The sequence below is a fragment of the Podarcis melisellensis genome, assembly GCF_964234715.1.
Source record: "Podarcis melisellensis genome assembly, chromosome: 8".
In the NCBI taxonomy this organism is placed as follows: Eukaryota; Metazoa; Chordata; class Lepidosauria; order Squamata; family Lacertidae; genus Podarcis; species Podarcis melisellensis.
Window position 1 is genome coordinate 63360895 of NC_138540.1, and position 15560 is coordinate 63376454.

The 15560-nt window shown below is 44.5% G+C and overlaps 1 protein-coding gene and 1 long non-coding RNA gene across 3 annotated transcripts in view; one reads left to right on the forward strand and one right to left on the reverse strand.

The window, feature by feature from the left end:
- The window catches only part of MYOM3 (myomesin 3), a 45592-nt gene extending 33010 nt beyond the window's left edge, over positions 1-12582 (reverse strand). Inside the window, exons 1-7 of one of the 2 annotated variants that reach the window (XM_081921424.1) lie at positions 12431-12582; positions 8088-8224; positions 7475-7549; positions 5611-5770; positions 2648-2805; positions 1985-2080; positions 1241-1329 (exon numbers count right to left, since the gene is read on the reverse strand). In XM_081921424.1, the coding sequence (XP_081777550.1) occupies positions 1241-1329; positions 1985-2080; positions 2648-2805; positions 5611-5770; positions 7475-7549; positions 8088-8194 (685 nt within the window). In that variant the 5' untranslated portion in view covers positions 8195-8224; positions 12431-12582. Of the gene's footprint in view, positions 1-1240; positions 1330-1984; positions 2081-2647; positions 2806-5610; positions 6196-7474; positions 7550-8087; positions 8225-12430 lie in introns of those variants that run through there. The other variant, XM_081921423.1, reaches the window with a different exon arrangement.
- LOC309375662 overlaps positions 3003-15560 on the forward strand; it is a 43030-nt gene continuing 30472 nt past the window's right edge. Inside the window, exon 1 of the long non-coding RNA XR_014170981.1 lies at positions 3003-3140. This is a non-coding gene — a long non-coding RNA (uncharacterized lncRNA). The remainder of the gene's footprint in view (positions 3141-15560) is intronic.

The window sequence follows — 15560 nt, forward strand, 5'->3', positions numbered from 1 at the left end:
ATAGCTGTAGAGGAAAATCTCCTATATACCACCAAAGGAAAATCCCAGTGGGTTACAGGGATCCATAATTGAAACAAAATTTTTAAAAAATCCTTCCAGTAGCACCTTAGAGATCAGCAAAGTTAGTTATTGGTCTGAGCTTTCATGTGCATGCACACTTCTTCGGATACACTGAAACAGAAGTCACCAGACTCTTATATATGGTGAGAGCGTGGGGAGGGGTATTACTCAGAAGGGTGGTGGGAATGGTTGATTGGCTGATAGGTGTAGTAAACCTGTTGACGACTCTTAACGACTGCAATTGGTCTTACAGGAAAAAGCAAGGGGAGAGATGGCTACAAATAGCTTTATCATATATAATGAGATAAGAATCCAGTGTCTCTATTCAGACCAGGTCTCTCCATGGTTTTAAGTTTGGTAATAAGTTGCAATTCAGCAACTTCCCTTTCCAGTCTATTTCTGAAATTCTTTTGTAATAAGATAGCTACTTTGAGATCTTGTATAGAATGTCCTGGGAGACTGAAGTGTTCTCCTACTGGTTTCTCTGTCTTGTGATTCCCGATATTAGAAGGGATCTATAATGGAACAGATGGGGCCTGAACCAATGTAAACACAGGAAACAATCTGGTAAGCATCGTGGATGATTAAATTATATGTTGCTTCTGTTACAATGGGTCGTTGCTATAGCAGCAGATTAAGGTAATTTTGCATCACATGGAAAGTCTTCCGTTTCCATTTTTACTGCAAGGAACTTCTTCAGGCTCCTGAACGAAAATTTTGTTTTATTATTATGATGTTGGTTTATTAATTTATATACTGCTTACTTGCCAAGGTGGCTTCTAAGTGGAAGAATTTAGAACAAAAACTAAGTTATCAATAAAACAAGGTCAAAATAAAAATTTCTATGAAACATAGAACATATGAAACCAGTAAAACTTTTAAAAACAAATATGCATAACTCAATTATATTGCCTAGGTAGGGTTGCTGAAATAAACAGGTTTTCCCACAGGAGTCTAAAACGATACAGCATGGCCACCTGCCTAATGTCAATAAGCAGGAAGTCCTAAAGTACAGCTTTTACCACGCTGAAAGATTATCTTCTTGCAAATGAGAAACAAACATAATGTGCAAACCCCAAACATTTTGCAACGAGGAAGTTGCAAGGAAGGTTCCTGAGAGAGTCCTAAAGCATTTTAGAGAGAAAAGAAAATCACTTCGCCCTTGCCCACATCCACTTACTCCTGACGAGCACCGTGGCAAATGAGTAGGCTTCGCCATAAGCGTTTTTCACTTCTACACTGTATTCGGCAGAATCGTCCAAGGAGCACCTGAAAGAAAGAGAGGAAGCTAAAAGCACCAGGCCCTGAGGGGGCCCCAGGAGACCTCAACAGCAACGAGTGCAAGACCAGAGTCCACGGGCAGGAATGGGATGCCTTTTTCAGCCAGAGGGCCACAATCTCTTTGAGGGGAACCTTCTGGGGGCCACATTCAAGTGGTGGTTGGGGCCAGAGGCAAAGGTGGGTGGAGCAATTGACAGGATTCTTAACTTTGCAGACTAGGCTGTATTCTAGCTGCACAAAAGTGAAAGGTGTACCTATACACACACACCTTCAAACTTCAACCAGGAAAAAATAGCCATCATTGTACTTCAGGGACCCATTCCAGTTAGGCAAAGGCACTTGTGTAGGGTGAAGAGGAGGGCGAGGGAGGGGGCAGGGCTTGGGATGGGCGTGGCCTAGGGAGAATACCAAGGGATAGACAAAGAGGTTGGGAGGGTCGCAGTCTCTTGAAAGTGTTGGGGTGCCCCACGGCTTTCAGTTCGGAAGCCCCGATTCCTAATACACAAGTGAGTGCTTATTTTTAATACCTGTGGTTGGACTATTAAGACATTCTGCAGACAGCTCAGAGGAGAAATGGCACCTGATGTTTCAATAAAGGTAAATCACAATCTGGCTTTTCCTTGCTTTCATGCAAGTCCGTTACCTGCTGATGTCCAAAGTCAGCATTCCAAACTCATTCTTCATCTTATATTTCCCCGCTGGAGCCAGACGAAGGTCAATCCGAATTCCATTTTTATACCTAGTCAGGTGCAAATAAACAAACACAGAGACATGAAAATAAGCAGCAAGGCCAGATTTCAGGTAGGAATGGATGAAGTTGTAAATTTTGGTTATTTCAGTTTCTTGTTTTGCCAATCTTAAATTCAGTGCTCCATGTTTCCCTGACAATTTGTGATTTTTTAAGAAACGAAAGAAAGTCCTCATGATAATTTGTCAGCATTTTAGTGTCAATTTCCCCTAAGAAGCATATTTCTGTATGCAGTTTTTTAAAAGAAACATTTTTTTTTGCAAGCCATCTCTCCTAATATAATGCACTTTGTGTCATTTTCACTAATAAATGCATTTGTGTGCCCACTTTAACCAAGCAGATACATCTTCATATACTTTACTTGGCTGGAGAACTTCATTTCAAGTTTCAGAGAAGTGTGAATGTCAAAAGAATGATGGAGTTTCCCTTTGCATATTGCTTCAAAAAGGGTGGTTTTAGCAGGGCCACCTTTAAACGCAGACTGAATCAAATTTCCCACCCGCCGCCCTAATTGCAGGGGGTTCTTGAAATTGAATTCTTCCATCGCTGCCCACTCACCAAGTCACCTCTGGCAGAGGAGAGGCCAGAACTGTACATTCCAGTTTGACGCTCATTCTTTCCCAGACTGCGTGAGCCCGGAGAGGGATCCAGAACATGGGCGGCCGGCAAGAAAGCAGCTCCATTACCTCCTTTTCCAACTGTGCCTTTGCTTCAGCCTAGGACAAGGACCACAAACAGCTTTAAAACTTTTTATCTTTGTGTTCTATAAATACACTTGCAGGAACTGGACAGGCAACTCTTAACACCCTTCTGTTTTCTGCTACAGAATAATCAGGCAGGCCCTTTCTGGAAGCTGCCTTATATGGAGTCAGACGATTAGACCACCTAGCTCAGTATTGTGTACACTGGCTGGCAGCAGCTCTCAAAGGTTTCAGACAGAGCGTCAAGCTTGTGAAGGTATCTCATGGAACAGCTCTCCCAGGAAGCTTAAGTTTGTCAGCCTTTCATGGGAGGGATTCAGGAGCATACTGTAAATTTTAAGTTTGTGCAGGTAAGATGGATTAAAATGTTCTGCCACCTTGGTGCACTAAATCCAAATAGAAACCTTTGTAGGTAGGAACTGGCAGCTATCCGCAAGCCTTCGAAGCCCGGCGGGAACTCCCACCGCACTCAGAAGGCTTGCGGAGAACAGGCAGCTATCCGGAAGCCTTCAGAGCCTGCCGGGAACTCCTGCCAGGCTCAGAAGGCTTGTGGATAGCTGCCTGAAGTCTGGGGAGCGCAGCGGAAGTTGGCGCTGCGCTCCCTGGGCTTCAGGCTGCAGGCTGCTATCTGCAAGCCTTCAGACCGCTCCGAAGGCTTGCGGATAGCTGCCTGAAGCCTGCATTCGCTCCATAGGACGCACACACATTTCCCCTTCATTTTTGGAGGGGGAAAAGTGCGTCCTATAGAGCGAAAAATACAGTATATCCACTGAAAAGTGTGGGGGTATGAACAAATGATTTACAGGAAGATCTGACATGCAGCTTACCTGTCACAGTATTTCTATTTAAATAAAGACTCTCCTCCCTGCAAGAGAGGGGAGTGGTTGTGGGCGGGAGCCCGAGCTCCGCCCCAAGCAGCGGGCGTTAGCCCCCTGCCTTCACCTCACCTGGCTGGCGCCCACGCCCCTCAGCAGGCATCCAACCAGGTGCCTGAGGGGGGGGGGGCGTGTTCAGCAGCCTTTTGCTGTGGCGACAGCCTTCGCCTGGCCTCATTCTTCATCCTCTTGCCACGAGTCACCCACCCTCCATTCCCTTTTAGTTAGGGCTTAGGTCACTGGCCTTGCTATGGACCTTAGGTTGGTCGCCCAGGTTGTCTAGGGGGCCTGGTAGGAGTTTTTCCATTTGGCATTAGGCCTTTTTGGTTTTTTCGCCTACCTCGTAGCAATCGTCACAACTTTTTGTGGTATTGGTGGGTAGGTTAGCAATTGGAATAATGTGTTGTGCTGTGTCGAAGAGCTAGGTGTGGCCATCGCCTATGCCTTCAATTTTTAGGGGTATTCCGTTAAAGGAATCTGGCGGTCGTGTATTCTGTCCGATGCCTGCTTGGCGGGAGGCCATGGCACGACCCTCGGTGACATTAGGGGTGAGCCTATAGTTGGATCGGCATCAACAGGCTCCACCTACTGGTGAATAAACCCACTTGTTCAAATCCAATGCCTAAGCCAATACCTTTTCACAGCTGTAAGCAATAAAGTTGTGGCCTTTCCTTGCCCATTAACCTTATATCACGTGTCCGTGTGTATTCTTTCCACATTGCGGGGGTCGGGTCCTCGAACCACAATAGAAATTTGCATCTATACATATAAATCCATATATGCAGATACGTGTCCTCCTGGGCTGGATCCAACTAACTTCTACTCAGAGTTGACCTATTGAAATTAATGGTCACTGCTAACTTGGGTCCATTAATTTCAGCGGATCTATTCCAAGTAAATGTTAGTGGAGAGCAGCCCCCTCCTTTCTGGAGATATATAAGTGGCCACTGTATGGAAGTCACATGTCCACAATCTTGTAAATCTAACACGTTCATTTATCTTATAATGTGCTGTTTCACAGAGCTACAATGGTTGGAATGGTTTAACAGTAAACCCACCTTCTCTGGGGGCTCTGTGTGGGGTAATGGTGGTCCCCTAACAACTCTCAGCACCCTTAAACTACAGTTCCCAATATTCTTTGGGGGAAGCCATGACTGTTTAAAGTGAGATGAAACTGCTTTAAATGTATAGTGCATACCGTATTTTTCGCTCTATAAGACACACCAGACCACAAGACGCACCTAGTTTTTGGAGGAGGAAAACAAGAAAAAAAATATTCTGAATCTCAGAAGCCAGAACAGCAAGAGGGATCGCTGCGCAGTGAAAGCAGCAATCCCTCTTGCTGTTCTGGCTTCTGGGATAGCTGTGCAACCTGCATTCGCTCCATAAGACGCACATACATTTCCCCTTACTTTTTAGGAGGGAAAAAGTGAGTCTTATAGAGCAAAAAATACGGTATGTGGCTGAAGGGGCTTCAGGACTCAGAACTAACCAGGGGGTGTCAATGAACAATGAGATTCCTTACTGGCTTGGATATTTTACCTGCTGGTTGTTAACCCGCTTGCTATAACAACAGAGTATCTACATACAACAGTCAGGCTCTCTTTTCGCAAACCACGCAGCGCTGACCCTTTCTTATCCCATCTAACATGTATAACTTTAATCTGTTGCTCTGGCAGAAATCACTGCCGGAAAGCAATGGAAAAGTATCCACACATGCTCAGAGCCAGACATTCCTCCTCCGCAAAGCTGCAGCCTTGAGGCTGATCTTCATAGTACAATTTGCAAGCTTCCAGACTGGCCCCAAGCTGGTGGATAGATGTGAGCTGAAATGCTACGCAGCAGTTTCACTGAAAGTTTGTATCCATCCAATGAACTTTGCCTCTGTGGATGCTGCTGGCTCTTGACTCTCAAACAACCCACTTTAAGCTGCTCCTCCCCTTACCTTCCTCCGCAGGGCCTTTTTGTCAGCTCTCACACGCAAGGCCCGGCAGTTCCGAATGACCGTTTTCTCCAGTTTCTCCATTTCATTCCCAAAACGAACTCTCTTCTGTCCTCTTTTCTCTAGCTCCAAAACAGTAGTCTTCTGCCTCATTTTCGTTTCCCTGGGGACAGAAAGCATAAAATATATAGCACCCAGCTTTCCATGTCCTCTTGCAGGGTTCAGGTTTTGGGATGTAATCCACTGAGAGCAGTCAAGTACAACATTCCTTGTTTTCCTAGAGTGGACATGCAAAGGAATGTTTGGTCCAGCCAGGCGAAACTTCCTGTTCCTCCTGGCCTGGAGCATCCTTCCTTGCATGTGACTAGTGGGTGGGCGTGACCTTTCCAAACCCGGTAAAAGGGAAAGGCATGCTGCCACTCTCTCCTCTTCCATCTTCCTTTCGCTCTGTGAACTTCCTGGAAGGAACTGCTGGCTGCCAGCCAAGCAGTCCCTCAGGTCATCTTCCTTATGGGGTACACCTCTTTTATACGTTTGTAACTTTAAGCCTAAAGCCTGCCTTCAGGGATCACACTGTGCTCTGCCTAATCATGAGTAAACTTTCTTTTTACTGCTTATGAATAAGACTGTGGCGTCTTTATTGTTTTAGGAGAGATTCAAGGGGTCTTACCAGGAAAATATTAGAACACATTTCAATCTGGACAAGCCAGATTGAATCACGTATTGTCTTAAGAAACTCATACGAGTTTTCAACTAGTTTTCTGCTGTGTAGAGGGGAATGCACTCTGCTGAATAAAGGAACTTGCTGTCAGGAGCTCGTCCTACACTCGAGTAGGACCCTGGCAGAGACACATGGCCGACTGGCATGTTCTCTCCCTCCTGGTTGATCGTCTGGGAGCTTCAAAAGCTTTATTCTGCCCGAACCGATGCCAACAGACATTGGCACACTTAGGAATCTGCAGAGTCTTCGCAGCTTGCGTAACAGACCTCAGCAACTCAGCATTTTGGCTAATCTACTTTATTTGCATATAAACACACACAGAGCACTGTAACATGGCTCCCTCTCTCAGCAAAGAGAAAGAACAAAGGACAATAGTCCCACTTCACGGAACACAGTAACATAAACATCCTGTCTCCGTCACTTCCCACTCTGTGGAGTCAAAACATACACCATCATGTGATAGACAACAATCCTATGACTATAATCATGGAGCAGGAATTCTAACACTTGCTAGTGCAAATTAGGAAGGATATTAATAAACAATATATCCTCTTGGGGGGCCCTGAACATTCCCACACAGGTTTTGCCTGAACTAGCAATCTTTATCCTTTTTCATTCTCTCTGCCTCTCCAGTCAGAGGCAGTAATGCTTCTGAATACCAGTTCCTGGAAGCCACAGGAGCGGAGATGGCTCTTGTGCTCATGTTCTGCTTGCCAGTTTCCCACAAGCATTTGGTTAGCCGCTGTGAGAACAGGAGGCTGGACTAAATGGGCCATTGGAATGATCCAGTAGGCTCTTCTTATGTTCATAACCTATGAGCAGAGCTCTAGATGGCAGGCAGCCAATATGGTACCCTCCAGATACATTTGGACTCTCAATGCACATTAGTCAGCATGGCCAATAACCAGGGATTTTTGGAGCTGAATCACATCTGGAGGGCATCGCATGACTATCTCCTTATGCTTGCAGGTATGGCTCCAGAAAATTAATGCGTCCAAAGGTTTGCTGGTGATATCAGTTCACATTCACACAGCAGACAGATTTTATGCAAATGTACACAGTTCCATCACTAAGATAACTGACCCTAACTGAACTCATTATGCTTTAGAATTTTGGAAAAGTTTGCTCTAAAGCTACTGGACCTACCATGATTTTTCCGATGTCAATGCAAGTGCAGATGCTATGGACAAATCCAGACGCGTGAAGCCCTCTTCTTCTTCACTGTTGCCCCCAAGGTTGAGAAAGCAGATAGAAATGAAAGATTTCATGAATACCAAAGAAGTACTACAAGGTGCAGCAAGGGAGATGATATGTAACGGGACAAGTTCAAAAACAAAAATGTTTCACATGGACTAGAGGTGCCAAAAACCCCCAGCCTGTTTCTAAACACAACAGCACTATACTCAGTTAGGGATGGGTGAATCTGTCAATTTCAGTTTCTCCCTGTTTCCCATTTGTCCAATCTTAAATTCAGATTCCTGGCATTACAAATGGCAACTCTGCTCATATGATATGCTGAATATCCAAACTGTAGTGGCATTCTCATGGGAATGCTAGCAATCCCTAATGAGTTTTGTGAATCTTCCAAAGCTTCGCTCTTGGTTTTCGTGAACTCACAAAATTTATCACAAAAGGTTTACATTATTTGAAATTCTGGTATTCATTGTAAGCGCGCGAGCACACACACACACACACACACACACACAAACTATATATATATAACACTGGGTTTTGTCATTTCATTCATTCCTTGGCTAACCTGGTCCTGAACTTTGCCTTCCTTGTTCTAGAGCTCATTTGTAGATTTCTGTGCCTCTCCTCCTTTTGCTCCTCTTCCCTGCTGTGGGAAAAGCTTCGGATTTCCATGATGGACCCTTATGGGGTGGGAGGGAATTCCTGTCAGAAACAATAACATCAAATGTTCATGAAAATAACAGACAAAAATGCAAAATTGCATAGAGACATTTGTATGTATGGAAAAATTCAGACTAAAATGCTGGTGTAATTTTATGAGAAAAGTAGATGGAAAATGATGTGGAAAATGTAAAGAACTTGCTTGGGAAAAAATGAGAAACCGGGAGAACTGAAAATGGACGAATTTACCCATCCCTGTTGAAGAAGACACACACTAATTCACCCATTCATTCATTCAGTTAGTTAATTGGTTATTTGCTTTCTCTTGCCCAGGATAACCCAAAGCAACTTGCAACCAAACAGACAATAAGCCCCACCTAGATATGTTAAAACCAAGATAAATTATTCAGGTGAATTATCTCAGAAATTACTCAAAATACTTGTTAGATAACACAGTCTCCAAATCTGTAAAATGAAACTCCCATTTAACTCACTGGATTTAAATAGGTTTTTTTGTCTTTGGCATGGTGGTTTTATAGTGTGTCTCAAGTTCTGTTTGGAAGATGCATTTTCTGTTTTAATTAGAACATCTGAGGCTAATACTTTTAATAAACTGTTTACGCTTGAATGCAAGTAACGGGTTTTAAAATAGCCCATGTGTTAAACTGTTGCAGTGAACACAAAACACTCAGACTTAACTGTGCATGTGTTCCCATCACTCTTGCATCAACAGAGCTCAGGCAAGAGGAAGCATAAGAACTGCAGCAAGTGGAAAGACAATTGCCTTAAATTCGGGATGAAAATAACACTTAGCAGCTGCGAAATGGATATAAATAAATTAGTATTCTTTAGTATTACATTATAGACTTTATTAAGACATTATTTAGACTTTACATTATTAAAAATGAGGTCATTGCTTCTTTAGTCCAGAATCCCAGGTGTGTAACCTGATATCTGTAACACCTAGCACTGAGGTCACCAACCGAATGCCCTTGAAGGATTACACTGGAGCTGCTGCTGGGCAAGTTCCCCAGACTCTGAGCTTTCATTTTAAAAAAGACATCAGTCTCTTGCCCTCCTAGAAAGAAAGTTACGGGATAAAATTTGCAGGTACCTTCAAAATGACTTCTGCGAAAAGAGAGTGCAATGTGGACACAATGTGGACACATGGTATATTTTTCCTGCTACTGAGGGAAAACACACACACACACACCTGTTGTTATTAGATAGCAATAGCAAAAGTGTATGCATTAACTGTTAAACCACTCTGAGAATAATAGCTTTGTGAGGAGACCAGGGGCCTCCTCATAAGTCTCGTTATGGCTAATCCCAGAGTCACCTATGAGAATAGGATACTGGACTAGATAGGCCATTGGACTGATCCACTTAGTTGCTCTTTGCATTCTTACGTTAATAAACTATAGTAACCAGAATTCTTTGGGGGAAATCACAAAGGTTTAAAGTGATATGATGCGGCTTTAAATATATAGTACTAGAAGTCCCTGATTTTTAGGGGCCAAGTGGCAATCTAAGGAACTATTGCGGGCTCCACAAAATTCATTTGAACTAAAGAAAGACTGCTGCTGCCCACGAAACAGGCAATCACCTATGCACCGACCAAAACAAAACACAGACCAAAGAAGCAGGCAACAGACACCCCCGCCCCCGCCCCATATCAGGCACTTCCCTAAACAGCCATCAGTAAAGAGTCAACACCCCTTTCAATTTTAAAAACTGGAAGGGGAGAGGCTGTTGCCAGGCACCAAGTGGGAGGGCATTCGATGGTGCCATTTCTGGGACTCCAGCAATATACTCATGAGCAAGTCCTCTTGACATACTCAGAAATAAATGCCTTCGTCTTGAAGGATTTGCTGTACTCTGGTATACATTGCTAGATGATTTAACAAGAAGTTCAGGAGATGAGAACATGCAGTATGCTCCACTGATTTGTAATGAGGGTCACCCCGTAAATAAATCAATACGGGAGAGGTTAATTCTGTGTGGAGAGGGATGACAAGGGTCTGACCATTTTTGTTTCTCCCCCCTCCCCCCAGTCTTAAGTTCAGTCCTTCACGTTTCATCAACAGTATGCATTCTTTATTTTAGAAGTCACCATGAAAAGCCACCAGCATTTTAGTGCAAATTTCTCCTAATACATTTTTGCAAAGAATTTCCCCACTAACGGAATCTTTTATGCATCCTATTTTCACCAATATATGCATTTCTATCAGGGCCTGCCCAGTCATTAGGATGGGTGAGGCCACCATCTCAAGCCATGGAAGCCCCCAAGGTGGCAGAGGCAGGGCAGGGTGGCACAAGCAGTGCAATGGGATGTGCTGCTCCTGATTTCTATGCACACCTTACCCAAGTACTTACATTTTTGTACACATTACTTGGCTGGAGCACTGCACTGGAAAATTTGGAGAAGGGATGGCTGTGTTTCATTTTCCCTATTATTTCAGAAAGGGCATATTCATTAAGTTTTCTTTTAAATGCCTCCTTTGTCCGTATTGGCACACAATGCTAAGCACACAATTGCTTAGCGCATACTACGCAACTGTCCCGTTTTAAGCAGGACATCCTGGATTAACAGAAGCCTTCCTGACTCCTGATCCCAATCCTGGATGTGTAGTTTTTGGTTCTGCGCTGTGGTGCGAGTCATTTGGCTGACACCAGAGCACAGCACCAAAAAAACAGAGCTGAAAGATGCTCTCTTACCTTTGCCTCCATTAGATTTTTTTTCAAGCCCCCTACATCTTCATTAGCACCACCACTCTCCTTTTGCGTCGCCATTGGCAGAAGCTGGTGCTCAGTCAGAGCGAACTCTTCTTTTCATTGGCTACCCATACAGTGGGTGGGTGTTGCTGACCTTAGCCGTGGCCACTTGAAACATTGCTGTTGCCGTTGAGTTAGAGGCATTAAAGATGGAACGGTGGGGCGGGTGGGGTGCAGCAACCCTGAAGGTTGGTGGTTACCTGCTGTGGACCATTGTTCGTATATTGTACCGTCATACTGAGAAATAAATGAGAACACTGGGTCCTGGCTGAGGTTTTGGAGTAATGAGAGATGGGCGGGTGATGGGGGGTGGGGAGAAGCAGCGTGAAGATCAGGCAGGTGGACGCCAGAAAGAGTGCAAAAATCAGGCGGGAGAAGAAGCATGGAGTTTGGGCAGATGGGGAGGAGCAGGAAGATGGGTGGGAGGGAAGGTGTTCCACTGTGTTCTCCCAAAATGTTGGAGGGTATGAGTGCAAGCGAACAGATGTGCAGACCCTGAAGTGGAGTAGCTGCTTCGATTTTCCTCCAGTCATTCCCTTTCGATAAATACTTTGGTTATACACTCAAGTTGGGGGTTTGCTCTCCTTGGAGGCAAGTGAGCAGAGACAAGGTGGTGAAGTTAGGAAATTTAATGGGTTTTGAGATGGGAATGCCCATGGAAACACTCTTTGTCCATGACACTTGTTGGAGCCTCTGGGAAGCCGCAGAAGTGGTTCAGCCATTTTGGGCAGCTATGGTTTAGTATCTTGCGAGTGAATAGTCTTGGGGCGCGATTCAACTACGTGCTAATATGGTCTTTCCATCAGCGCAAGCATTTCTCCTCTCCACATACTGTTTTGGTGGTTCTCACCATCCAGGGCAGATTTGGGGTGGGGAAAGCCGAGTGGGAGGACAGCCCCATTCTTCTAGCAGGAGTCCTTGTCCTAGCTTTTGTTAGTGCACCACATTGGCTGACTCTGGTGCGTAATCTTATGCATTCATCCACATTGTTCCTGCCCTCTCTTGCCAATCAAGACTAGGAACCTCTAATTCCTAGTTGCAGGAAACCATAGTGTGCCCTTTAATCTGATCAGCAAATTAGAGTTGGCACATACTCTGCAAACTAGGATTGTAAAACTAGGATTGGTGATGTATCCCTATGTCCATAACACCCCGCTGCTTCACAGGGTGGTTTTAATATAGGATGTGTGAAGTATGCCAGAAATGATAAATAGCAATAAACAAAGAGATCTGAGCTAAATAAAAGAGCAGAGCATTCCTTTTAGTTCAAGAACAGGGCACGGAGGAACTGCATTTCCCTTCCAGGCTAAATTAAAATTATATTAAATTTAAAACCGAGCAAAAGAATTCCTGTGAAACAAAATGTAAGAATAGCAGCAACAATGAAAATCAGCTAGTCTTTCATACGACAAGAATCACAAGCAATCTTTAAAGCAAGATACAAGTTTGGGGCAGGTGGCAGGAATCACGTACCTTCCCTGAAGTTGGGGAATCTTCTAAATCTTGCCTTTGCTATCCCAGTGTAGAGAAAAATCAGAGAGCAGGTTGGCAAGGGTGCTAGTCTTGAAGAAGAGAGATAAAGGACAAAAGGAAGGATGCCTTCCCCCTGCTTGATGGCATTAAGAATGACTGTCCCGGGAAGAATGTGTCCAAGGGTAAACTGCCCACCCTTGCAGCCTTAAATATAGCATTATCTCATGTCATTTCAATGACAATGGAGAGAACTATCTAGGATTTATGATCCCCAAACAGCTCTCTGCACAGGCAAAGCAAGATCATTTTTCTAGGTCAGAAGTATTCATGGCCATTGTCAAAGCAGAACAAGGAAGAAAAGCTGCAGGCTGATTTCCAGGCCCAGAATCTATGGATTTCTTCTGTTTGGGCTCCCAGAAAGATTTATTTGCACAAATTTTAGCCAATGAACAAATCTGTGGATTTGTGCACTGTGTGTGAGAGAGGCGGGGTGAGAGGGAGGGGGGGGGGAGAGAGAGCAGGGCTCCTCCAGATTACCTGTTTATTGAACATTCATCCTGATCGCTTGCACAACGCTTTTGTGCAAAGCAGGGTTTTACTGACTTTTTTTTATTAAATCATTTTTATTAAGTTTTCCATTTTAACAATCCAATCAAATCACATTTAATGTTCCAAATTATACAAATACATATCAAATAGTCCAAATATTCTGCCTAAATTATAATTTTTTTTGTTGGGACTTCCCATGCTTCAAGTTCAGGGAGGCTCTGATCATCTCATATCTCTGCTGCCTTGAATAGTCTTTCCAATAGTTCTTTTAAATCTTCCTGTAAGGTTTTATTGACTATTGGACACAATATGCCTCTGAGTACCAGGTGCTGGAAACTGCAGGAGAGGAGAACATTTTTGTGCTTGAATCTTCCTTGCAGGATTCCCACAGGCACCTTGCTGACCACGGTGAGCAGGGCCCGGCTGGGACATTTTGCTGCCTCCTTCTCCTCCTTGGTTGCAGTTGAGAACTGTGGACACACCCACGATAGGGCCATGGTGGAGTGGAGTGCACTTGTGGCAGAAACAGTGGCCATGGTGTTTGCGGGGCATGCCTGTGGCAGAGGAGGCAGTAGGGGGCACCAGCCACAGTGGCAGGGTGTGCCCGTGGAAGCCGGGGCAAGGATGTGGCACTGGCAGCGAGTGGCACACTCCTTAGGCCCAGATCTGCTGCCTGAAGTGACTGCTTCACCTCGCCTCATGGGCCAGCTTGCCCTGACTCTGAGAACAGGGCATTTATCTTTAAATGTCTGAAACTGTTTTCATTGATTATTTCAATGCTTTACTACAATCAGGTGGCATATTCATTTTGTTAAATAAATAAATAGATTGCGCTGGACCTCGTTGTATCTGGGGGGAGTCAGGAGTTTCCTGTTGTCCTTCTTTAAATATCCGAATGACTGGACCTGCCCCGGAAGGTTGTGGACCTTCATTACAGTGGTACCTCGGGTTAAGTACTTAATTCGTTCTGGAGGTCTGTACTTAACCTGAAACTGTTCTTAACCTGAAGCACCACTTTATCTAATGGGGCCTCCTGCTGCTGCGCTCCGCTGGAGCACAATTTCTGTTCTCATCCTGAAGACAAGTTCTTAACCTGAAGCACTATTTCTGGGTTAGCGGAGTCTGTAACCTGAAGTGTCTATAACCCGAGGTACCACTGTAGAGGTTTTTTAAGAGGAGTCTGGATTGCCGACCATGTGGTTGGACTGGTTGCCCTTTCAGGATTTTTTTCAACTCTATGATTTTATGATTCTAAGAGAAGGGCTGATGGGAGTTGTGGTCCATAACATCTGGAGGGCCAAAGACTCCTTATCCATGACATGGTGTCAGCTGTAGAGACTCAAGGCCTGCAAATTTATAAGAAAACAAAGAAAAAAGGACAGCCTTCGCCTTTCATAATTCTGGAGGGTGGCCTGGGTTGAAACAAACAAACAAACAAACAAACAAACAAACAAACAAACAAACAAAGGTTTGCTGGAGTCCCTGATAATAACCTAATTCAAAGGTCATTCTGTATGACTCCTTCAAATGGAAGGCCTTCCCCTTTTGGTCCAGTGGTGTCCCCATTGATGGTTCTGTGCGTGAGGTTTCCTTTTTAAAAAGCGAGCAGAAACAGGCTCCGCCGTGGCATTTAATCACTGGCTGAGTGGCATCACCTGGCATGCTGCTGACATGGGATCCCCGGGCTATTGCTCAGAAAAGCATCCCACATCAAGAGCTTGGAACGCGGCCCCTGGCAGGGCAGCCTGCACCCTTTAAAGCCCCCTCCTTGCATGGAAACCAACAGGTGGCCGGCTGGGCTGTCAGCAACATCTGCAGCTGCTTGCCCAGGGTCAGGGAAGGAGGAAATGGACTGATGATGATCCCACTAAACGTTTCCCCAAGCTTCAGACGGTGGCGCATGCCCCTTCCTTTAGGGTCACAACCACTCAGCCTCTCTCTTGACGAGGGATGTCTGGATTTCAGTTTCTCCCACTTTCTCATTTTTCCAGTCAGTTCTCTACATTCCCACATGTTTGTGATTTTTTTTAAAGAGTCCTCGTGGAAATTCATCAACATTTTTGCGCAAATTTAATCAAATAAGCACATTTTTGTGTGTAGTTTTGACCAGGGCTTACATTTGTGCAAGCAATTTCCCCCAATGTAATGTGTTTTGGTATGTTACTTTCACTAATATATGTGTTTATATGCCCGTTGGGGTTGAGCCATACCCATACAGTGGTACCTCGGGTTACATACACTTCAGGTTACATACGCTTCAGGTTACATACTTTGCTAACCCAGAAATAGTACCTCGGGTTAAGAACTTTGCTTCAGGATGAGAACAGAAATCATGCTCCTGTGGCGCAGCAGCAGCAGGAGGCCCCATTAGCTAAAGTGGTGCTTAAGAACAGTTTCAGGTTAAGAACGGACCTCTGGAACGAATTAAGTACTTAACCCAAGGTACCACTGTATATCTAAAGTGTACTTAACACACTTTTAAAGCACATGACGACTTGAAGGAAGGCAGGAAGGAAGGAAGGAAGGAAGGAAGGAAGGAAGGAAGGAAGGAAAGGAACTGTAGTTTTGTTAAGGTTTTTGT